Source organism: Pocillopora damicornis, chromosome 14 (assembly GCF_964200805.1).
Source record: "Pocillopora damicornis chromosome 14, jaPocDami1.2, whole genome shotgun sequence".
NCBI lineage: Eukaryota > Metazoa > Cnidaria > Anthozoa > Scleractinia > Pocilloporidae > Pocillopora > Pocillopora damicornis.
The window spans coordinates 1,879,584-1,903,790 of NC_142683.1; the positions used below are offsets into that span (position 1 = coordinate 1,879,584).

The 24,207-nt window shown below is 37.9% G+C and overlaps 2 protein-coding genes across 3 annotated transcripts; one reads left to right on the forward strand and one right to left on the reverse strand.

Moving 5' to 3' along the window:
- Nucleotides 1–889: 889 nt before the first annotated feature.
- On the reverse strand, nucleotides 890–16,415 carry LOC113666792 (tetratricopeptide repeat protein 13). Its single transcript, XM_089194266.1, has 26 exons — nucleotides 16,109–16,415; nucleotides 14,137–14,288; nucleotides 12,504–12,582; nucleotides 11,999–12,069; nucleotides 11,459–11,524; nucleotides 11,240–11,332; nucleotides 11,004–11,120; nucleotides 10,250–10,360; nucleotides 10,021–10,103; nucleotides 9,571–9,643; nucleotides 9,086–9,154; nucleotides 8,645–8,749; nucleotides 8,194–8,263; nucleotides 7,293–7,411; nucleotides 6,926–6,963; nucleotides 6,420–6,465; nucleotides 6,079–6,293; nucleotides 5,336–5,428; nucleotides 4,912–4,995; nucleotides 4,577–4,658; nucleotides 3,930–4,042; nucleotides 3,289–3,412; nucleotides 2,825–2,904; nucleotides 2,408–2,486; nucleotides 1,700–1,779; nucleotides 890–1,113 (listed from the first exon to the last, which is right to left on the reverse strand). The coding sequence occupies exons 1-26, from the start codon at nucleotides 16,374–16,376 to the stop codon at nucleotides 987–989; spliced, it is 2,637 nt and encodes an 878-aa protein (XP_089050392.1). The 5' UTR covers nucleotides 16,377–16,415; the 3' UTR covers nucleotides 890–986.
- On the forward strand, nucleotides 16,410–23,767 carry LOC113666805 (intraflagellar transport protein 43 homolog A). Of its 2 annotated transcripts, XM_089194268.1 has the most exons (10): nucleotides 16,435–16,591; nucleotides 17,914–18,058; nucleotides 19,786–19,920; nucleotides 20,052–20,119; nucleotides 20,526–20,558; nucleotides 20,653–20,702; nucleotides 21,307–21,379; nucleotides 21,812–21,896; nucleotides 22,677–22,739; nucleotides 23,328–23,767. In XM_089194268.1, exons 1-10 carry the CDS (start codon nucleotides 16,572–16,574, stop codon nucleotides 23,430–23,432), a joined length of 777 nt encoding a protein of 258 aa, XP_089050394.1. In that variant the 5' UTR covers nucleotides 16,435–16,571; the 3' UTR covers nucleotides 23,433–23,767. The 2 variants fall into 2 exon arrangements, with proteins under 2 accessions (XP_089050395.1, XP_089050394.1); XM_089194269.1 differs by lacking the exon at nucleotides 17,914–18,058 and having other exon boundaries at nucleotides 16,410–16,591.
- The last annotated feature ends 440 nt before the right edge of the window (nucleotides 23,768–24,207 follow it).

Sequence of the window (24,207 nt, forward strand, 5' to 3'; positions counted from 1 at the left end):
CGTTACAACTTCGTTACTATGAGCATGACCAAAGAATACCTTTAATTATCTGAGGGAGTTTCTGGAAAATTCACTGTCTATCCAGGCCGTGACAGAAGTGGACCACGCTGGCACACCAGTGCGGATTTTCCCGTTTAACATTCAGCAATGTCCCTATAATAGAAATTGCCGTGACAACGTGTTAGCAACACTTGTGCGAGCGCAAAGATTTGAATACGAGACTCCAGAAATTTAACGTTGCTTTAACCCATCCATGATCCACTTCGAAAAGCTTGAATTGGTTTTGCTTGGTTCCGCTGTCTGCCGTCATAGCGCTAAAAATGAGCTGAAGAAGTCAGTATGAGATTTTTTTTCAGAGCGCAACAACGGTGCCGATGATAATGAGAGCGGGCCAAAGTCTGGAAAAACAGACAAAATCGGGTATATCGTTTGTCGAAGCTGACGAAGGCTGATGGAAAATTTATCAGCAAGACACAAAAAGATCACGATATTTTGTAATGGTCGCGCTCTCAATCACCAAGTTTCTTTTTCAAAGTTAGTTTCAAAATTTTCTTCGAGAGGAATCTGGGAACGAGGGTGACCATTTGGATGTGAGCTTACATTTCCAAGGAAGAGTGGCCACAACTATGCGAATGAACAAGATGTATTTTTTTTTGCAACGAAACAGACGGTCAGAGGGTCTTGGACATAAGTAGACTATTGTCCGTAAGCAGTTAGAAACAGGTCACATCGGCTCTTGACCAATGAATGGGAAGGAAAAAACGCATCGGATGATTGAGACTGCTTCCCAACGACATCATTACTTAATTTGAATTGTACTGCCAATTCCCACTATCTACTACAGAAAGAGTTGACCTACAACACTGTGAGCAGTAAAAAGTTCGCCACATTTGAAAAAATAACATTTATTTATCCCCTATCAATCTGACAGTATTCCTTTAGTTATAAAACTATAATATTTAATTATGAAAACTATAAAGATTTAATTAAAAATGAGATTTCATATCTTTGCAATCTGCGTCCGTGAACTGCGCATTAAGAGCTTCTAACATAGATCTCAGAGTTGGGAAAACTTCTCTCACAAGAGGGAGGGATGTCACTGGTTTGGAAAATCTACGATTTAAAAAAAGTCGTTGACGTTAGATTCCATAAAATACGAACTGTGGGTCTCTAGTTGGGTAACTTAAGCAAATTTCAGTTTAACATCGACATGATTGGTCTAAAAACCATGCGTGGTCTTCAAAACCAATCAGATACAAAACTAAAACCCATCGCGAGTCGTGACCCGCGTTTTCCCGCGCTTCACGTCAGCGACGTCGAGGTCTGATCGGCTCCTCGCCATGAAGACCTTTGTTTTGATTGGCCGTGTCAATTTCTTAGGTTTTAGCTTTACAACACTCGATCAAAGTGCGTTCCTTACTTCAGATATCAAAAATCATATATCAGTCAAACTTACCAAAACCTGTCCGCTGGACAAACTGAAAAACTGACAAAATCTAAAGAGGGTTTCTAGCCGATAAACAAGGATGCCATCCACGCAGAAGAGCAGTACTACAAGTCGCTTCATGCTTCAGAGACCCGGATCAGTTCCGGCAGGATGTGCGACTCGGTACATGGCCTGACTTTTCCATCATTTTTCCCTAAGATTTTTCAAAGTCTATTCGTTGTGAAATCAACGTAAACATTTTGTGTTCCTTACTTTTTTAGCCCCATCCATCCCTTTACATTTTTAGTGAAATTCTCCACTGATCCTCCAATCATGGCCTCTAAATCTACCTCCTACAGACAATAAATAAATACATAAATAAACAAATAAATAAATTGATAAAGAAAATTTAATAAACAAACATAAATCATTTGAATTTTTACTAATTGGGGTTGGAAGAGGGAGGGGGAAGGCAGAAAGATTTCCAGATATCAATCCTATTTTTATTCTTGAAGACAAAGGCAAAATGAATTAAAAACATGCTAGGATATCAATTTTGGTGTATGTCATCCATATCAAAACGAAATCGTACGCGGATGGTTTTTGTCTTTGGGAAAACAGTCATAAACATGTTATATTGCATAACGGAAGACTAAACTACCTTGAGCCAATGGCCCATGCCTGACCAGGAGTAATACTACTTCCCCCTCGGTGGGATCTTAGTCCATTGCAGCGTTACCCCCCATCCCCCCCCCCCCCCCCATCCAACATTGCGTGCGGTTTCTCTTACAATTCGCCAGTACCCACTTATACACCTGGATGGAGAGAGGCACTGTGAGTGAGAGGACCAAACACAATCACTTCTCTGGTGATAGAGCCTGATCTTTCCGTCCGGCTGGGATTCTAACGTACTGACCATTAGCCCACAGCAACTCCTAAAGCACACTGAGAAACAGTGCCTTCTTCAACGTGGTATTTTACCTTTCCTGGAGGGATTTTTCCCGTTGTTTCCCGACCAACAGCGAGGAAAAGGCCCAGTGCCACTGTATAAGCCACAGCACTACAGAGGATTTACAAAATAATATAATTCCTCAAATGTTCAATTGGATAATACTGATCATGGTTTAAAAAGCAAACGCTGTTATGTGCAGCTGCGCTACCCTTTGAGAAAGGATACAATGAACGGAAACTGTTAGAAACTCTAAGTTAAACTAAACGAGAAAAGACTTCTACTGCCACACGGTTGGGTGAGGAAGTTTGAGTCGAGAAGCTGTAAGCATGTCTCTTCCCTGTCAGGCAAGATAAAGAGTTTTAAAACACCTTGCTAGATTAACAGCCAGTATATCTAACAAACGCTGACTCTAAGTAGTCAATTGAGGAAAGATCTTTTAAAATTACCTTGATCCTCGTGAAAGAGGCATTAAATTGAAAAAGTAATACACCAGGGAGAGGATGTTATTGCCAATGATATCGATATCCTGCAAGATAAAAAAAAACAGAAGGCTTAAGAGAATGCGTGGAAACTAACTCCACTCACGCTTCTTGTAAAACCAAAACCCATACAAGAAAACCTCAGCCAATCAGAAAAGAGGTTGTCTTCGAAAGAACCAATGAAAACCTCAGATACAGTAACATTATGGCGGGAAAACGCCAATGACCACGTCGCAATTGGTTTTAGTTTTCCATCTGATTGGTTGAGAGGTTGACGCATATTTTCTTGATTAATCCCAGAGCACAATGAGAGAAAATCAATGTCATCACGGATTACCTTTAACATTCAATGGGAAATTGCTCTTTGAAAAATTGAACCGACTGCAATTAAACGCGAACAAAGGTAGGCATATTAAGTCAGAAAATATTACCTTGTTGCCAGGTTTTCTAATTTCATCGTTCAGTTTTTCCCAAATATATTCCAGCTCCGAATGATAAGATGCAGTTCTCGTCGGTGTAGTAGGAGTGTCCATTGAAAACAAAATGTTTGAGCCGCTGGAAAGAGACCATTTAACGATCATTACTAGTAAGAAAGAAAGAAACTTCGACAATTCAATTAATTTCAAAGTAATGTAACACGACACTTGCACAAAATGTTCGATGAAGACTACCTGACGACTTAAGTCTGAAACAACATTTGTTACAAAAAACAAAATGCAAGTTTTTTAAGAAATCACGACAAAGTCTGTCCAAAACAAGACACTTCCATAACGAAACCAACCATACATTGGCTTCCAATTTTTTCCTTGCCTTTAGTGCAACTGTTGATTTCTTTCTACAATTTTCTTGGTTCGAAAACCTCGGGGAGCCTTAAGGCCTATTTACACGGCACGACTTTGTCGCATGCGACAAGCTTACGACAGGCCTACGACATGACTTAAGAGTCGTAAGCGAGTTGTAGGTTTGATTTACACGAAACAATTCGTGTCGTAAGCCTGTCGTAAGCTTGTCGCATGCGACAAAGTCGTACCGTGTAAATAGGCCCTTAGCGAAATGATGAGCGGTAATTTACCTCTCAGAGAGACTTAAATTCAATCCTTCTAAGCTTTTTTTTCCTCCTCCTTTTGAACTTGTCACGTGAGTCGATAAAATCATACCGGGCTGCGGGTTTCTTGAATCGTGTTGCTGAAAGAGAATCGAAAAACCAATCCAAGTTTAGATTACAAGGTAGACTAACGGTCTGCGCACTTAATTCTGGGTCAGATGATCCAGGTATAAGTCCTTTCCGTGTCACTGTATTGTATTCTTGGGCAAACTATACTCTTGCAGTGCTTTACACTTACCGGAAGTGTAAGAGAGTACCAGTGAAGTGCTGCAGTAACAAGAGGGGGGGGGAGGGTGGGGGTAATTAAAGCTGGACTAGCACCACTTCCAGAGAGAGGAGCGGTGGTGATATTTGTCGCTTCATGCTTTTCAAAGAGAAATTTTCAGAAAGTTGTGGCGATGGCATGAGAGGCTCCATACAATCTCGGAGAGAGGTCTCAAAGTTAAGAAAGACAGAATAACACCAGCAAAAAATATAATACAAGAAAATTAATTGAAGGACAATCAATCAGAATTTTTTAGCAAACAGCTGAATTACTCTCAGTATGAACTTTATTACGACGAGACAGTAAATTTTATCTGCGTAACGAAAATATCAACTAAAGATAATCTCACCTTCAGAACCTGTATAAGCTCACGACACGTTTTCGCCTTCTCGATTTTCCTCTTAAAATCCTTTTTATTAAACTCATCCACTCTAAAAAATGAAGAGATCTCATTTCTTAGAATCGCTTTTGGCGCAACATCTATAAATGGCTGATACACTGACTCAGAGCAATACAAGGATGAAACAATCTGTTAAGAAAAACCGGTGGGATTCGGCCAAGAATCCCTGGGGTTCACGTCAGTCCGCATGGCTGACCACCCAGTGGACAATTTTAACAACTTTGACGTAAATCGCTTAAAGGTAACTCACAAATGTTTAAGATCAAAAGATATACAAAACCTACCTGTACAAATGCTGTAACATTGTTTTTGTAAACTGGAAAATCTTGTCAAAGTAGTCCGAGTACCTCACGCTTTTCAACTGTCCCCTAATAAAATATAAAGTACGTCTATTAAATATTCGAAAGTTTGTTACTTGAAGGCGTAGAACAAGGTGAAGCGAATCGCGTCTCGGCATCCACAATTTCCCTTTCTTTTGACACTACTTACATGTATTTCCTGTCAGTTCTTATTCCCTCCAAGAAATAGTTACGGTAACCCCTGTTCTCATTTGTCCTTCTTACTGTTGCAACACTCAATTGGAAGTGGAGCGTGCTTTAATCACTTGGCGTCGAAAAATACATTTGAAGACAAGGACATTTCAGAAAAAAAAAATAAAAAAATCATCTACTATAATATCGGTTCTAAAACAAAAGCCTTCCATCTTACCTTAACAGGTTCATCCGGAAATTAAAACCTGTTTTGACACTTTTCTCCGGCATAAGGTCCAACCAGAAAACAGGTTGCTCTGCATCAGAAAGTCTGAGAGAGGACAAATCACGCGCGAGTTACAGGAAAATTATGGGAGAAGGGGTGAGTAGGGAAGGGGTGAGTAGGGAAGGGTGCTACTCGCGAGATGGGGTGGGAAGGCGGAGAAGGTAGGGTAAGGATTGGGAGGGGGGAATGGAGATATAAGATTAAAGGTGTGTTAGAATTAAATAAGATATTAGGCTTGCCGTGTTCCCCAAAATAACTCCATTTATTTTATAGCCGTAGATTTTGCGGAACGTTTTGGTAGCGTTGCTTTTTTATTGCATTTTACACTGGCTGGCTACCTCGCCTGTTAGAGTTCTTCCCGGTCACATAAGCACAAAGAGACTGGGAATCCCCTCCCCCCTCCCGAACGGGAGGCCAGTCCGTAGCAGGTTACCCTTCAGTACCCAGGTCCTCCTATAGTTAATTGGCACCTATTCATACTCCTGCGAGGCGAAAGACATCGTGGGAGCAAAGTGCCTCGCTCAAGGACACAACACAGTGACCCGGCTCACGCTGGAACTCGACCTTCCGATTCTGAATCAAGTGCATTAACTACTTTGTAGCCAGCTCAAAAAAAAAAAAAAAAAGAGACAATGACCCAGCCAGGGTTTGAACTGAAATGCAGAGCAAAGTTCTTATTCATGTGTTTCTCCCACCTTCTCCATTTAACAACCACATTAAACATGTCCCTCCAGGAGGCTTTCTTGTGATTGGTTTTCGATGACCGGCCAGCTCTCCAGTACTTATTCGCCACTTGAGCTACATCCAACATGGCCAGACCCATAGCGCGATGATGTCTGATGCTTGGTAAGAATCCATTGGAATTGTACTGGACTAGAGGACCAAGAACAGATGACTTGCACAACAAGAGCTATACAGACAGTCAGTCAACGTAATAAGTGATGTTTCTCAATGTTTATCTGCATAATATTACATCGCATGTTTCCGAGAAAGCACATAGGTCAAAATTCAAAGCAGATATAAAGCTGCCCTTCACCTGTGCCTCTGGACTGAAATCGCCAAACGAAACATTCTCAACCTCTCTGTTTATGAAAAAACAAAATCAAAGATAAACACAGTAGGTAAAAGAAGGAAACTAAAATTGAAGAATAGCAGGTAATTTAGTGTTAACAACTGAGTTGAAAACATAAATTGGCCACCGTCAAGAGTAAAAAAGCTGACGTTTCGAGCGTTAGCCCTTCATCAGAGCGATGGACAAAGGCTAACGCTCGAAACGTCAGCTTTTTTACTCTTTACGGTGGGCAATTTACGTTTTCAACTCAGTTGTTAACACTAAATTACCTGCTATACTCTCCCACCGACGCAGTACCAGTTTCTTTAGAAACTTACACCCTTTATAAAATTGAAGACTCAAAAACGAGTACCACAGAAAACTCAACAACAAAGAACAAAGGAAAGGTCATTGCATTCTCTATACAACTTGTCCATTCTCAGAACGTCTGGTCCTTAACAAACTCAATAAAGTCATTTTGATTTACTAACCGTGTATGCGGCTGTATTCCTGGCTGTTCACTGTAATTCTGCAACACAACAAACGATGGTCAAATTTCAACGTAAAAGCAAAATTGTTTTCTGCAATTGAAAGATCAAATGAAATGTCGATTTTTTTACCCGCAATGAGCTAAAACAAAGAAAATAAGTGTTTAAAGGAGGACAGCTTTCGATACGATTAAAAAATACTCGCGGGTTAGATTTCATGCGTGGCCCGCGGGAGAGACAACACGCGCGCAAAAATAGAATGCGTTTCTACCATGCGCGCGTTCTTCCACGGAGACGGCTGGTCTTACAACTCGTGCCCTCGCCTAAGAAAGAAAAGAGCCCAAAATGATTGTTCTTTATCATAAAATACCTTGGCATTGAAAGGCAAGCCTTTGACCCACAAATCTCTTAATCTTCCATCAAGATCTGTGCCCGGTGAGTATTCCGACAATGGAGTGTCCAAGTGTGAGTGAAGATAACGTGAATATTCTGCCGATAATAAAATAGCAATCAAAGCTAGTTATGGACTCTCACTAAATGGAAAAGTTATGAAGAGTGGCGAATAAGAGCCAAACAGTTGAGAAATGAAACCAGTTACCCAAAAGCGCGGGAAAATGTGTAGCCGCCGAAAAGTGCGAGATACTGGATACCAATGAAAAGCGCGGGAAAACAAGCAGTTGGCGACAGGCGCGGTATACTTGATACCGATGAAAAGCGCGGGAAAACAAGTAGTTGGCGACAGGCGCGGTATACTTGATACCGATGAAAAGCGCGGGAAAACAAGTAGTTGGCGACAGGCGCGGTATACTTGATACCGATGAATAGCGCGGGAAAACAAGCCGTTGGCGACAAGCGCGGTATACTTGATACCGATGAAAAGCGCGGGAAAACAAGCCGTTGGCGACAAGCGCGGTATACTTGATACCGATGCAAAGCGCGGGAAAACTTAAAGCGAGTTAAAAGCGCAGGAAAATACATGCATTCAAGTAACGCTACCACTCGCTTTAAGGAATTGTGAGTGGTCGAAAAAACTTGTCTTTTCCGATTGGTTAATTTAGAATCACTTTGATCTTGCTTTATTTCTTAACCAATCAAAAGTACTTAAACAGAATATTATTGTTCAGTCGGGTATTGCTTACTACTTCGCCATTTTCATGTCACCACAGTAACAAAAAAAGAAAGGAAAATAAATTCCTCCAGCCCACGTAAAAATACCGTTAATGCAATAATACATCATGTCCTCATGTTATGACAAAATGATCAATGTTTACCTTTGAGATAATAACTTTTTATCACATCCACATTTTGCAAGGGAGATGAGCTTGCCTCGTCTAGCAGGATCTGCAAATTGCAAAAAAAAAACTTCTTATAAAGACAAGACTCAATTTATTACCTTAACACTGATGTCGTCTTTCTCTTATTCATGTTCCATAAAGAAAGATTATTCATAAATCAACAACCTTCTTAGTTTATTGAGCTCCCTTGGTTCTCCGATGTTTGGGAATTTGAGTGGTTCTGAAATCGTTATCAAAGCCAAACGTTGAAGTTAATTTTCAAATGCTTTTATTAACACATCACTTTTAAGGGTGTTGGATTCTAGTTTGTTTTTTATAAAAGGATATTTGCAACTATTACTTCGCCATTTCAAACAACTTTTTGAGAAATTGGATGACTTAAGAGTTAATCGCATCGCATGTTCCTACTGCAATTTTTATCACAGACCTGAGTGCTTGATTTTACGCTCTCGAAAAAGTTTCCCAGCGCAGCATGACTGACTCCCTTCCAATACTTGCAAGAGATACTGCCCGGGTTATATTTCATACATGCCTGCAAGGAAAAATGACAACACCAAATTAATCAGGAACGAAATTAAAAAGGACTGTGCAACATCGCACCGACAAAGTAGGCGAAATAAAACCTGTAGAGGACTTGACAAGCACACTTGGCAAGGATTGAAGGGAAATTTTAAATGGCAGCAAAGTATGATGCATTGTGAACTTTTTTTATTTAACACAAATGCGCTAACATGGATAACTTGACATTGAGAAAGTAAGTTTACTAGCTGAAAGCTTTATCATTTAAAATTAAATCATTTTAAAGCGTCTCTCATTATCAACATCGTTCTATTCATTCACCTACTTTTCGTAAAATTACATCACATACCTTCAAATCTGATACTGCCTTGTCGGGCCTTCCACGCATATAATTTAGGATTCCCCTGGAGTGATAGTTCTGAAAGAGAAGCACATTTTGTTAATAGAGTGACACATACACGCTACTTAAAAGAAGATAGCCCATAATCAGAAGAGTATGATGGATTGGGATAACACTGAAGAAAGAAATGAAAGATAAGCCGAGGCAAGAACGAAGGATGGGAAGGAATGGAATGGATCGGAATGGTACGGGTTGAGTGGAATAGATGTGGATGATACTTTAAAAATCAGAGAAAGAGGCCAGAGTCAGATTGATTGAATAAAGAGTTGTGATATAAAGACAAGTCAACTCTGTTTTTTTCCTCTCAACAACATGATCAGTTTGCTGCAAGATGCATTTGTCTGGTCCTGTCTTGTCTTTGTTTGTGGCTGCCTTTCCCTACCACAACTGTGACAACAACAACAACAACAACAACAAAAACAAAACCATCAAACCTGTGCAACAGTTGGCTCTATTTTGATGGCTGATGTGAAATGTTCATGAGAAAGTTCTGGCTCTCCTACTTCCCTACAACATGCAGTAATAAAGATTCCAGAATTAACTAATAATCAAAATAAAACATAAAATCTATACATTAAAATATAGTACCTTTACATAAAAATTTTACTTAATTTCCTCTTTTGAAAGTTATTGGCAAATGTTTGTCACTACACTGTCATTAATTTTCCTTCTATCAAGTAACTATTTATTGATGACAATTGTCCATCTTTCAGTTTTTTAGACTGTCTGTCTGTCTGTCGGCCTGTCCGTTGGTCTGTCTGTTGGTCTATCTGTTGGTCTGTCTTTCTGTCAACTGACCAAGTCTGTTTATTTGTTTGTCTCAGAGTTTATGAATGCCAGTCTTTTTATCGGTCTGTTATGAACATCTTTTATCCATGGTATACCTGTAGGCATGACCCAGACTGCGATGACACTCTGCCTGATTCGTATTTGTTTGCAGAACCACTTTAAAGATTTCAATGGACTCCTGAAAAGAAAGAACACTGATTTTCACGATGGACAAGATGGGAGAATTTCAGTCATATATACAAAAAGGGAGGAAAAACTCTCACTAACATCATAACTTATGCATTCATGACCGACATACTGCACCATAATTGATCTTTGGTTTACCTTCACTCTCCCCCTGTGGTATAACAATAAACCTTTATATAACATAGCTGTAGGCTGGTTCTTCTCAATCTCTAAACATTTTTCAAAACTCTTAGATGCTGCCTCATAATCCTAAACAAAACCAAACATTTAATGATTAATTTTAACACAACTATCTAATATTGTCCTTCAATAGCATTTTGAAACAATGTAATGCCATGGTGAGGCCTTTCATACCTCTCATGATCTGATTTTTAATTCTCCTCACTAGCTGCTACATATTTGCTTATAAATTTGTTACATGATTTTGGAGTTAGATCAAGATTATAGCAACTTCTACCTGACAAGTTTGAATATTCTCATTACCTGTTTACTGAATAATGTATGGACATTATAGGGAGAAGTTACATTCCCAACCTTTTGCCAGTCCACAGCATCATCATTGACAACAATTGCTACCAATTGATGCTACTTGCAGCGTGAGACCTCCCTACGAAGTGGGTTTTCCTTTTTTAACCTTTTGACCCCTGAGAGTGACCAGCATCTAATTTCTCCTCACAATATCACCCCTGAATCACACATTAGGGTCACAAGAATAAAGGAAATGATCACCACCTAAAGAAGCTCTTGATTGTTCAACAAATTCTCCTCGTCAGCACCTTAGAAAACATATCGAGAACAGTATGGAGAATATTTATACTGATGTTAGGGTGTGAAGGGTTATGGGGGCAAGTGCCTTTCAAGACAGGATTCTTCCCCCCAACCTTTATCTCACCTCCTGCATAAACAGCAGTGTACCACTCATAATGTACAACTGAGAACTTGGCCTCAGATCCAAGGCAACTTTAATGTCAGCTATGGCTTCTTTGATATTTCCCAGAGGAGAGAACACCTGAAGAAAACAGAGACACAATACATACATCATAAAAAAAAAAATTATGGATCTAAAAATGTCATGAATAGCTGTCTGACAGGGGAGAGGGGGGTGGGGGAAATATTTTACATGTTTACCTCTGCTCTCTTGATCCAACCATCAGGATTGTCTGGGCTGAGCCTGATAATTGTTGAAAAATCTTGAATTGCTGCCTCAGCATTTTCCTTGTGCTGGAAAGAAATTATAACTTTTTTAATACAAAATAGAATTAATTTCTTGGAATCAAACAAAGATGTACAGATCTGGGGTTATGGTAAAGCACAAGTAAAAACAAGATATGTTAACAAAGAACTTACTTGTAGACCCTTCTGTACATAGGCTGTGCCACGCCCAAAATAAGCTGCTGTGACCCAGGGGTGTTCCTGTAAGGTAAAGTAATCATCTACAGTTCAGCCAAAATATTTCATGAATGAAGAAGCCAAAAAATTTTATTGCATTTTAACTTTACATTTTCATGAGCCCTCAAATGCCAAGCATCATGTAATTTGCTGCAAGTTTTAGACCAACTATAACACTTGCTGTTACTAAAAAAAAAAATTAAAAATACTATGTGGCAAATAAGCCAATTTTCATCTGAAGATCTTCCAATGGATCCTTACTCCAATTCTAAGTGTGACATCAGATCCTTTCCTGTCCATGCTCAAACACTTAAGAGCAACCTCCTTGATTATTTGAGATTAGCAGTAAACCTGATCACATTTAAGCCTGATTAAGACTTGTTTATGATTATTGCTATTACCTTCACTAGTATTATAAATCAAACATTATCATTTATTAAACAGTATTATTGGTATATACAACCTGCAGATAGAAAATACTCATTAGAGAAATGCTACCTTAATTATGTCAGTAAACTGTCCAATGGCCTGATCCAAATTTCCTGTGTTCATCAGCAGCATAGCATAACCTGAAATGTAAATGCTCAAATCAACTTTGGGACCATAAAACAATACAGTGCTCTTAGAACATCTGAGAGATTAGATAAACAAATAAATAGCATTACTTTTCATAAAAGAAAAAACAATTTTCAAATAGAGATATTAGTGATACACCAAAATTTTTCACCTTTGTGAGTAAACCTACTATTTGTTTCAGATCAATCATTGTGTCATCATGGTAACAAGGTTTATAAATATGATGGCTTCTCTTTTTGAAAATGTCTTTTTTCCTCAAAATTCACCACCATTTCTAATGTTCAATTAAATCTTTCTTTAAGAGGAAACATTTAAAAGAATGACATATTTTTTATTATCATTTTTTTCAGAGATGGAAGCAGCTTTTCTGAGAGCTAAGTTTATATGCAGATGATCTCCGCATTTAGTATTCATTTTCATAACTTACCAACTCTTTTATCAATTTCATTATTTCCAGTCAAAATAATTTTCTGTTGTGCATCATTTGCAATCACAAGATGCAGACTCTGAAAAAGATTGAGTACATGAAATCAAATTCTTGTATTGAAAACGGACTATCAATTTTTTTGTGGTAATTTTTTTCCTTCATAACAAATATAATTATTACAGTTATAAGCCCAGAAGGGGGGGGGGGGGAGGGGGGGTGAGACTTCAGACTTTGGGGCATATTTTTGCTGAACCAAAGGATCCTGTCACAAAAGAACAACGAACCATTACTTGCAATGACTGTGACAACGAATACATCAGACAGACCAAACGTCAGTTTGGTACACATTTGAAAGAGCATCAAAAAGCGGTTTTCTTTTGCAAAAAAGAAAATTCAGCTTTATTGGAGCACACATGCCTAACTAACCACACAATTGGGTGGGATAAGTCTAAAATTATCACCACCAATTGGCGTTACCACCAGCGCCTTTGTTTGGAAGCTTGACATATTAACTCTGCCCACACTCCTTAAAATCGTGATGATGGTGGCTTACTTCCTGACGCCTATTTACACCTTGTCAGAAAAAAAGCAGCTAATTAGTGATCGTATAAAAGGACCTCTTGTTGCAGTGTTTAGATCACCCCTGATGAAGGCACTAGACAGGAGTGTGGAAACGTTGAGTCTATGAATTGTAACTTCTTCGGTTACATTCATTAAATCTGTAAACCAGAGTAGCATCAAATCATGTTCTGTGAACATATAACAAACAATACAGCAGATTTTGTCTAACAATGATTAGCAGTTATATTAGAAAGCCAGGGGACATCTGAGGGGGAGGGGGATGCACACCCCCAGCACCCCTCCCCTAGATCCACCCCTGAAGAGGTAAGCAATCTTCTAACTCCCAACATCTGATTTTATATTTATCGAGTGAGAACTAATAATTAGACTGGAACACATAGGAAAAAAAGAATACAAAAAGAATACAAAATCTTTCATTAGGACTCCGGGCAATTGCCTAATGCAGAGCCAAAACACTAAAATATAAGGAAATCTGTTGACAAGAACTAACATTCTGATTTCGCTGTTGGGAACATTTTAAAATCAGAACATTTTCTAATCACACTTGAACCTTGTTCCCGGTGTGAGTCTTGGGTGTTAACCTTGCAAATGATAATGAGGAATTGAGTTCATTCACATGCAAATTAACCAGTCTCATTTTCATAAACATTGTGGTACATCTAACTTCCTGTTGTTGAAAAAACAAGTAACACAGAAATGGGTTATCAACAAAATTGGAGCCCCAGGGTCCTTTTAAGTTAAAGAAAGGAAATCCAGCCAAACAATGCCGCAGAAATATTTAAGTGAAAGAGACCTTGTTGAGACAATGCAAACCGCAAACACTATTATATACAATCAGCAGGATATGTTCGACAAATATAACCATGCAGAAAAGACTTCCTGTTATGTGAATTCAAATTGATTTCATGCCCACCAGATGCATAAATAAAATTAAAAATAGAAATATGTCATTCATTCTGTTAAGGTGTCTGAACTACACATTTATCATTCCATGATTGTTTGTGTCTTATCTTGTGTTAAGTTTAAAAAATGATTGTTGCACGATAATTACCTTGTCGCGCTCTGGCGTATGAATAATGAAGTGTTTTTTGGTGTTTTTAGCTGGTTTTACACAAGGACTGCTTAGGAGTACTGCTCCATTATCGCACTTGTTTGGCTTAACTTTGGTGTTACCAGCTGCAGGTCTCTGTTTACACCCATGGCCTATGTAAAAAACCAATCATATGTTTAGAAGCTTACATAGCATATAAAGATAAATGTAATATGCACACTGGATTTTTAAATTCAATGTTAATTAGTTGCAAGAGGTAATTATCTTCGGTTTATAAATCCACACATGAAATGTATAAAAGTGATGTTTTAAAACATCATTAGCCTTTGGTTGTTTAGGTTGAGGGAAAATGATGGAGCTTGAAAATTTAATCGAATCTCTAATGAAGACTATTGAAATAAAAAATTATGTTATCTAAAGAATGCTTCAATATGCATCACTCTGAAATGGTAGAAAATAAATTTTTGACACATTTCGAATGCAAATTCTGGTTAAAGTTCATAAGAGCATTACATCATAATTGGTAAACTGTTGCAACTAGCTTTGAACAAGGATCATTTATGCTTTATTCCACGGCTTAAAGAAAAGTTATCATTCCCAGTTTTTTCTGTCATGTTCATTTATGAGAACCTCTCATTCATTAATTCATTTCTACATTTAATTTACAGCTTGGATGGTAAAATGTCATTGACTGGAGTTTAAACCAGTTTGCTTAATGGTACTTCTAGGAAATATGTCAAATGCCTTCTGTTGGTTTAAATGGTAAGCTAAACTACAATTAGCTTGAAGACAGGATCAAAGATCATTAAAGATAGCAGTAGAGATCAAAACAGATTACAAATTATGAAGATAAATACTTTAGGACCAATTTTTCAAGGTGCAAAAAATGTAACAAACTTTGGATTGCATAGTGTCATTGGTTGGAGTAAAAATTTGTTGTTGATGTTCTTAGGAAAAAGCACTGAGCATCTTCTGTTGGTTTAAATGATATGCTAAGGTACAATTAGCTTAAAGGCAGGATCAAAAATCACAAAGCATGACAGAGAAGATCAAAACATGTTACAGAAAATAAAAATGTGACATGGTCTTTTAACTTGCAGTGCACCAAGCCAAAACCAAAAGATGCCAAGACATTCAGTTTTCTTAACTTTTTCTGTTTTGAATATCAGATCTTGTTGCTAAAATCGACAATAAGTGCTTTGTAAAGTGAATTTGTAAATGAGCTGTTAATAAACCGCTTTCATTTCAAGCATATGGTAAGATTTAGAGACCAATTAGACAAATTATGCTGTATATCTGACAAAAGCTTGTGATCTCTCTTTGGATGATTATTAAAAATAAAAATTCCTAGTTTCCTTCAATGAAATATCTCCACGATGTACCTTCTAAAATTATAGCATCTGTAATGTAACCACCCGTGACGAACCCTTGAATTTTAAAACTTACCGCAATTGACGGAAAAGAAATAGACGAAGAAAAAGATAAACAATAAATTTAGTTTAAAATATTGCTTTTAGAATAACAGTATTTATAGCGAAAGGAATGCGGAAGAAGCACTCCTTAGCAATCGATTTGATTGTTTTTTAATAGCATTTTGATGGGTAATAACCTGTCTTAATGCGCGCACATGACAAATTATTGTTTGTTGATTCATTGAATTCACGTCGCTTATGATAATTTAAATTGCGCGCAAATAAAGATAAAAGCATCTGCGTCGAAAACAAACAGAGTGAAAAATATTTGCGTATTTGTTAAGTTATTCGAAAGTTTAATAGAAGTGGACCAAAAATAATTGTTGCTTAGATACTTCTCTGCTTGTGAAGAAATGTCCATGTAAGCCCATAGGGGAAGGTTTAAAGTGCGCTATGACAAGTATCTCACAATTTCATCCACTTGTTCAGTTTTCAAGCCAAAGTCTCATAAAAAGTCTCCTAAACCACGCCATCTTAAACATTTTAGCTCGCGTACAAACCTTGATAAGGCGTTGGAGCTTGAGATTTCTTCCCGTGCTCTTTTACTTTCTCATCACGCTCTTCTCGTGCGCCGTGACTATCTGGCGTGTAGTTAGCGAGTCCACACTGCGAGATCCCACCTTCACCAAAATTCACATGAACAACTTGCGAGCCTGACACACAAACACGGTTGGCTTCTCCGACATTTTCTTTGATTGCAAAGGTGTTAAAGAAGCAAAGGAATATAACAATCAAACGTGACTCTAAAAAGAAGCGCCACGCAGCCATGTTTACGTTTGTACGCAGCCCCAGACCTCCTCTGGCTTGAGACATTTCATGATCTGTTACACAACCAATGTACGCTCAGTCTTAATGTTTCCTTGCCATCTCTTTGAGTTCAGTGTCGTTAATGATTGGAAATTGTATTTTATCGTCTAAACGGGGCCTAATATCGGGAATTTGATTAAATTATAACATTCATGGATGTCTTTTCGCCTAAGAGGGTAAGTAAAAGGCCTTTTACAATATGTGTTTGTACGAATAATACTTCAGTTGAGTCCAATCTTTCTGTCACTTGACAACGAACACAAATAATGTTGAATTATTAGTTTTCTTTCTTTGACACACTAATTTTTATCCGTAGATATTCATTGCAGACTGTCAGACTGTCCTTTTAAAAAATAAAACTAACAAAAAGTTGTCCTATGATGAGATTTAGTAACAGATATCGTAAGATATTTTAACAATCGCTATCATTTCTGAAATTGAATTTTTTTTTTTAATATTTTCAACTGATGTGAAATTTTGAGCGATCTTTGCCGTAAGTTGTTATTTACTCAAATTCCTCTTACAGAAGTTGAGAATGGTAATGTGGACATATTCTAAATGTTTTAAAATGATTTCTTAATTGAATTACAAAAACTTTGTAGTTCGGGAAGAGGTATTTTGAAGCAATTAATTTAAGGGCCAAAATATTCTTAGCTGAAAAATACTTGACAATTAGGCTTATTCCGTGCCTTGACATTTTAAAAGGCACGTTTGAATTCCTGCATAAATGGAGATGTTAATAACATTAGCAGAAATCAAATTGTAGTTTGACTGTTACTAACTATCAATTAATGGTTTAAAATTCTTTGTCCAAATAAAATGACAGTTATTTAGAGACATGACAGCTAAAATGGCATGTTTTACTTCCTTTGTGGATGGAGAGATATACCATTTGCATAAATCAAAGTTTGGTTTGATACATTTGCCACAGTACTTTTGACTCATTTTTAAATGGACTTAAGGATTTGGCCAGTAGAGATTGCTGAACTAGAAAGGTCTGCCTGCATTGGTACCATACTTCAATTATTGTGAATTAAGATTTATTATCCTCAATGACAAAGGATAAAAAGTGAAATATTCTTAATGATACTTTTTTCTGCAAGCTCAGAATGATTTTGGACAGTTCATATAGATTGCAGTTCTCATTTTTAGCTAAGAAACACAAGAATTTGTCAGGCTTAACTAAAGGGGTAGCTAAATTAGGAGGTATTTTTCTCTTAGCAGGAAAATCCTACTATATCTGGTGTGTAATAAACGCATTCAGGTGGTATCAGAAAGTACTTCTTTCAACGAAAATTGAAAATTGGCAGATGCAACATTCTTAATAATTTTGTTTTATGATACGAATAACTGCAAAGAATTCTTCTTCATATCTAAACTTAATTCATTTAAACTTACCTTATTTTCATGTACTCTGATAAGGGGCTAGCACTCGAAACATCAGGCTGGGTGGGCTAATAAGCTCCAGTACAGACTATTTTTTTTACTTTACGCATAGGAGAGTTAGTGGATTGCAGCAGCTAAACGAGTGGACAGATATTCTGTTACATGATTTGCACTCTTCTGCACCTTCTGATAAAAATTCCTTTGAATCTAATTCACACAAAGAGGACAATTTAAAGAAAAACAAGGACATGGCTAAGGTACTGGTAAATTAAATTAAATTTTAAACTATTAAATATTTTAAAACATTTCACTAAATTTATGAAATTTATACCTGTTAACCTATTGGCCCCTAAGAGTGATAAGTATTTAATTTCTCCTTACAATATCACCCTTGAATCACATATGAAGGTCATGAGAAGGAAAGAAATGATCACCAACAAAAGAAGCTCTTGATTGTTAAACAAATTCTCCTTGTCAGCACCTTAGGAAATGTATAGAGAACAGTGTGGAGAATATGCATACTGATGTTAGGGTGTAAAGGGTTATTGTAAGAGTTTGAATATTTTGATTCCAATTATAGAGTACTAGAACTCAGGTTTAATTCTAAATAACTTCTAAATTTAAAATCATTGTTAACATGAACATGATTGTTATCAATTTTTTAAATTATTCTCTGGTGTTGCAACTCAAATTGGTAAATTATTGTTCCCTTTGTATCAGATTATGATAAATCTAAGACCAAGAATAAAAAAAGATAAACTCTGGTTTGGACAAGTTTAAACTAAGATAAATTTTGAACTATAAAAAATATGATTCATTTCAAGTGAATCCATTTGGAAGTCCACCCTAAAAAGGAGGAATGTTAATAAGCTGGCAGAAACAGTGTCACTGTCTAACTTGCACACATTTGAAAATTTGGTAGTTTCTCACTTGATATCAAATAAAAACCTTGCTTTTTCTTTTATACCAAAGATTTTCTCTATCTTTGATCTTTGCCGTCCATTTTGTGTGCACTTGGTCTCCTTCTCCTCTGAATAATCTGTTTATAATTAAAATATCCCACCCTTTTAATTAGGATGAAACAACACTCTTTCTGTTCTTTATTCTGTTCACTAATTTGTTTGAGAGTAACTCTGTCTGTTTTTTTACTCCTGAGTGGTCATCATCTGATGGTGGAAATAACGGGAACTCTGCTGGTTATAACATGCTGTTAGTTGATCTCCCTCCTTCTCTTGCTTCTTCTGATGCTGCTGATGGTTCAAACCTTAATCTGGTAACATTTCTTACTTCTGTCTGTCGATTCTCTTGCTAATTATCTTCCTTATTCATAGTCTCTGGATATAAACTGCTTGCCATTTGGGTTGAGTTCATGTTGGTTCCCTTCCTTGCTCTGAGGCTTTTTCTCCAGGTCCTCTGGTTTTCCTCCCTCCTCCCTTCACAAAAAGCAGCATTCCTATTCCAATTCAATCTGGAAACAGTGCATGGACAAGAGGCATCACCTTGTGGAATTTCCACTTTTAAATTCCCATCACTCTTCATTGTTTTAAGGATCATCTCTCCATCTTGACAGGTTATACATCAATACCAACCCTACTGTCCTAGTGCAAAATGGTCAGGCGGCCGATTGCAATATTCTCAACTCCTACCACAGAAAATGAATCTGCCAATCTGCCAACCTGCCAATCTGCCAATCTCCCAATGAAGTTGACTAATGTCCTCTAGATAAGAATTAGTTGGGACATTTTTTCATAGAAGTGGGAGAATTAATTAAATATTTAGTTCTCCATTCAATTGTAAGTGGATTTTCTTTACTGGGATAGTTTTACTTAAAAGGAGGTGAAAATGGGAGATTGGAAAAATCAGGGTTTCTGAAAAGTGTGTTCTTTGAGTCACATTCCTGAGTGATAAATGCTCTCAAAATTAAGATTCCAACACTGTGCAGTAGAAAATGTTTGTTTAAATTAGATTTTGAATTTTTAAACAGGAAATCAAACAGGGGAGGCGGGCTGCACAGATTACCCAACCTCAACAGGATGCTGAGGAGGATATTTTAGATGCAGCTCTTGGAGACATAGCAACTGAAAGTAACAATGCATTTGCTGCCATAGAAAATGATCAGGTTTGTTAACACAGAACTTTAAGACTGATATAAACTAATAAACGACCATATGAGGTGGGGGGGGGGGGACCTCTTAAGGCAACTTTGCACCATCACTTAAATTTATATCCTGGATTTTTTTTTTTTTTTAGCCTCCACCAAAACCATCAAGAAGACAGGGAGGCTGGGCAGATGACACACCCAAAGAAAAGAAGAAAGGGTCAGAAGAAGTCATTTGTTTACAGTTTATGAGCTAGTAGTCATCTGAGTTTCAATGAAATTAGACGGAAATGTTTGAAATTGGAATTGGTTATGTCTGAAATCAGGATGTAGTGTTTTAGGAGTTTCATCTTTTATACCTCAATTAGAAGTCCATCTATGGCATATTAAGGTGAACATTGTAACCAGCTCTTGTCAGCATCGGGCCGTTCGATGTGCTATGGCGGAATTTAAAACGCACTGAATCTGAATAAAAGTATCGTTGATGTCAACGCAGGTTGCCAAACTAATGACTTTCGCTGGAAATTTCGTCGCCAAAATTATTTTTTACTCGTCTTGACAGAACAGTCGCAGCTTGGAGAGCTTGATTTACAGATGCTCATTGATTGCTCTTTTTTATTTGACAGGAGAAGAGACGTGGAAACCTTCCAAGAAGAAGAGTAAGCTTTTACAGTGTTTTCTTTTTTTAAAAACGAAGGCTCCCAAGAAATTCACATTTCACTAAAAATAAAATCTTTTGTTTTTCTTTTGTAGTGAAAGACTCAAAATTGATAACTCAGTTACGCAAGATGAGGATGATGGTGGTGAGATGATAAATAGCTCTGTCAAATTTGGTCGTATTTTACTGAAACACTCATAGACGGGACAATCTTATAGCTATTATCTGGTTTCTTTGTATCCTATTCCAGGCGTTCAGTTGATAAAACGAAGCGCGATAATATTCACCTTCGAGCAGCTTGAAGAGACGAAATGGCGCGCCAAGAGTTTTTTTTAATTTCTCTCCTTTTCTCGGTTCATCGAAAGACATTAACTGATTTCTTTTGGTCTTTGTGTGATGTGTACGAAATGACGCGCCAAATGTTTTTAAAATTTTCTTCCTTTTTTCGGTACATTGACAGACATGAACTTTTTTTTTTTGGTTTGTGCGTGATGTGTACTAAAACAATTATTCACTTCAATTCCGTTGACAGTGATGGTAATTTACTTCGCTGCTCCGTGGCTTAATAAAAAGTATCTTTCCACTTCCATTTCGGCGAATAATTGTCTAGTATCTCGATGGTTACTGGATTTGGCGGTCTATGAAGATAAACCGTTTTATTCATGAGCACGGAACTCTCACAGTGAAAGAAAGAAAGAAAATACTTCTATTTCCCAGTACTTATACAAAATTGGATTTTTTTTCCTCAGATATTCCTGTCATCCCAGACTTGGAGGATGTACAAGAAGAGGACATGATGACGCAGATTGCAGCCCCACCCAGGTGGGATGTTACTCTACCCACGGGGGACGGGGGGGGGGGGAATAGATAGATATTCTTGTGATCCCAGACTTGGAGTATGTACAAGAAGAGGACATGGTGACACATATTGCGGCCCCACCCAGGTGGGATGTTGCTTTACCCATGGGGGGGAGGGGGGGGTTTGCAGGAATTTCCAAAGAGTAGCCCTACACTAGCATTCTTTGTTTTGATCAAGGGGCATACCACGATTTTCTTTCCTTTTTTGGGGGGGGGGGAGGGATGGGGGCCAACTGCACCGTGAAACTTGTGAAGTGAATTCTTTGTGAGGGAAAGAGGAGTCGTTTCAAAGGAAACTCTTTGAAACAAAAATAATCTCAGTTGTGTCATAGGAAAATCTTTGTTTCACAAAATGAGCTGTTTCGAAAATCTAATTTCTTCAATTTTTCTGTACAGTGTGCAAGTAAACAGAGTGGCGACCTACAAAGAACTGGACAGTTATTTTCAGAAACAATCAGCGCTCTTTAATGTTAACTTACTGGTGAGTGTTTTTAAATCAGGAAAGCTAGAAAAATCCTGGTTGTTCGAGGGGAGGAAAGTTGAAGAGAATCTGAAAACCTGCAGTATTTAAACTGAACAGAGTAGGATCTTAGCAGTGCTTTTTTCCACAACGGAAACACTTTGGAGTAAGAGTAAAAGGAAAATCGTCGGATATCTTTATGGGCGTGTATTGAACTAGTTGTTTTCAATTCCAAGCTGTATTTTAGGTGCTTATTTTTGTACACGCAGGAAAAGGGGGGAATTTTTCTTGATGTTCGTCTCTGTTGTCTTCGTTGAGAGTCGTTTCAAATTCAACAGTTATCGGTAAACAACCTTTATTCCTTCGAGCAGTTTTCAATTGAGTTTGAGAAGTTATCCTGGATTGCCTTGTTTTGTTTTACTTCGCTCCTTGATTAGTCCAGAAAACTCGCGCCATCATCTCAACTAATCAGATACAAACCTAACACTTGGTCACCCGCGTTTTCCCGCGCTCCAAGCAAGCTGCCTGTTTTCACTTTGAGTTCTCATGATGATGTTAACCTTAAATCCCTAAGAGTGACTGGCATCTAATTTCTCCTTACCACATCACCCCTGAATCAAACATAAAGGTCAGGAGAATAAAGTAGCTGATCACCGACTAAAGAAGCTCTTGATTGTTAGACAAATTCTCCATGTCGGCATCTAAGGAAATGTTCAGAGAACAGTATGGAGAATATGCATACTGATGTTAGGATCTAAAGGGTTAACCTTGGTTAAGCTATTTTCTGTTTTCACCTTGAAGGATGGAGAAATAGACCTCAAACTTCTGACGAACGTTTTGTCACCAGAAACGGAGGTATTTGAGGTAGGGCACAATAGCCATGTTTTCACGCTGCTAGTTTATAATAAAGTGAACAGTGTGCGACCAAAATACAAATGAATAAAGGGGGTAAGTTTCTAAAGAAACTGTGGTGCTGCGTCGTTGGGAGAGTATAACAGGGTAATTAAGTATTATCAACTGAGTTGATGACGTGAATTGGCCACTGTGAAGATTTTCAGAGCTGAACTTTCGAGCGTTAGCCCTTCGTTAGAGCGAGTGCTCGAAATACTAAATTAGCCTGCGACCAAATAAGCTTGAGTAGATATTCTTTTAGAATCCTACTATCATCTTAGTCAGCACAACGATGCTGGTTGGGTTAAAGTTAATTTGTGGTTTTTATGTACAAGTGAGCTACGATAGTGCAAGTTGCCCATGTTTAAGCTGTGTTAGTGAAATTAGGCATTGTAGCTGAACGGTTACCGCGCTGGACTTGGATGCGTAAGGCCTGGGTTCGAGGCCGAGGTGTGTAAGGTGCTTGAAAGTGTGTCGATGTTGTTAAGAGAAATTCATTTTTGGTCTCTCATGAGAGTGAAAGGGTTCAACTGTTCTCTGTTTCATTATTTTATCCCATAGGAAGATAAACAGTGGGACTGGGACCGACTATTCACTGAAGTTGCGTCTGAGCTGCAAAGTGAGTGGAACATAGACAAAGTAACCGAGGAAGTTGAGGAATCCTAGAGTAAAATATCGCACTGTAAAGCTTAACATAAACATTTTAACTTATTGAAGATCAAGGATGGCGTTGAACCAAGGATTATCCCACTTTATGAAGGCAACGCAGACGAACTCAGTAATCAAGCAAAATGTTCAGCCGTTTTGTTGCCATCTTGCGTCGTTTCTCCAACTTATTTGAATTTTTCTTTCTTGTGCATCGGTATCTGTTACACAGTTTTTCGTTGGTTTGATATTTCGTCTTTGTAAATAGTAGCGTATACCATCCGTACATTGTACATTGCTGACCTGGAGATAATTATTTAAGTATCTCAAAATAAAAAAAAAGTAGTAACTGTCAAGATTGCAAATTTTCCAGGATAATTGGAAAGTGGATTGTTCTGATTTAAGACTTATGGGCATCCGAAATTCGTCTGGAAACCATGAACTACTTGTAACTGATGAAATGCTCTCAATATGTGGCAGCTCAATCTCGTTCCCAGAGGTCACCCTTCCCTAATCCCTTGCGGGAAGGAAACGAATACCCGCCCTCAGGGGATAAGGGAAGCGCGACCTTTTTAACGAGTTTGGTCGCGTTAAGGATTGAAATCGGCGGGAAAATACAAGTCGTACCATGCCAACGAGCGTCCCGCGCTCTCTACGCCCACCTATTTTTTTTCGCTGTCTCTTTTCTTCGCGTGATGAATTTAATTGGGAAGGAGCAACGGCCCTTTATCTAGAAATTGAGCAAAGGAATAGTTGTAACGATTGCGTCCTTCATTGTTGATAAAAACAACAGCCA

What these genes read in the sequence shown, in the direction of transcription:
- LOC113666792 (XM_089194266.1), bottom strand. Translation starts at nt 16,376, where the DNA reads ATGGCTGCGTGGCGCTTCTTTTTAGAGTCACGTTTGATTGTTATATTC. An exon ending in AGTTTACTGACATAATTAAG is followed by an intron (nt 11,525 to 11,998) that starts GTAGCATTTCTC and finishes TTTACCTTACAG; the next exon opens with GAACACCCCTGGGTCACAGC. An exon ending in GAAAAATCCCTCCAGGAAAG is followed by an intron (nt 1,780 to 2,407) that starts GTAAAATACCAC and finishes TATTGTCTGTAG; the next exon opens with GAGGTAGATTTAGAGGCCAT.
- LOC113666805 (XM_089194268.1), top strand. Translation starts at nt 16,572, where the DNA reads ATGTCTTTTCGCCTAAGAGG. An exon ending in GAAACCTTCCAAGAAGAAGA is followed by an intron (nt 20,559 to 20,652) that starts GTAAGCTTTTAC and finishes TTTCTTTTGTAG; the next exon opens with TGAAAGACTCAAAATTGATA. An exon ending in GCAAGATGAGGATGATGGTG is followed by an intron (nt 20,703 to 21,306) that starts GTGAGATGATAA and finishes TTTTTTCCTCAG; the next exon opens with ATATTCCTGTCATCCCAGAC.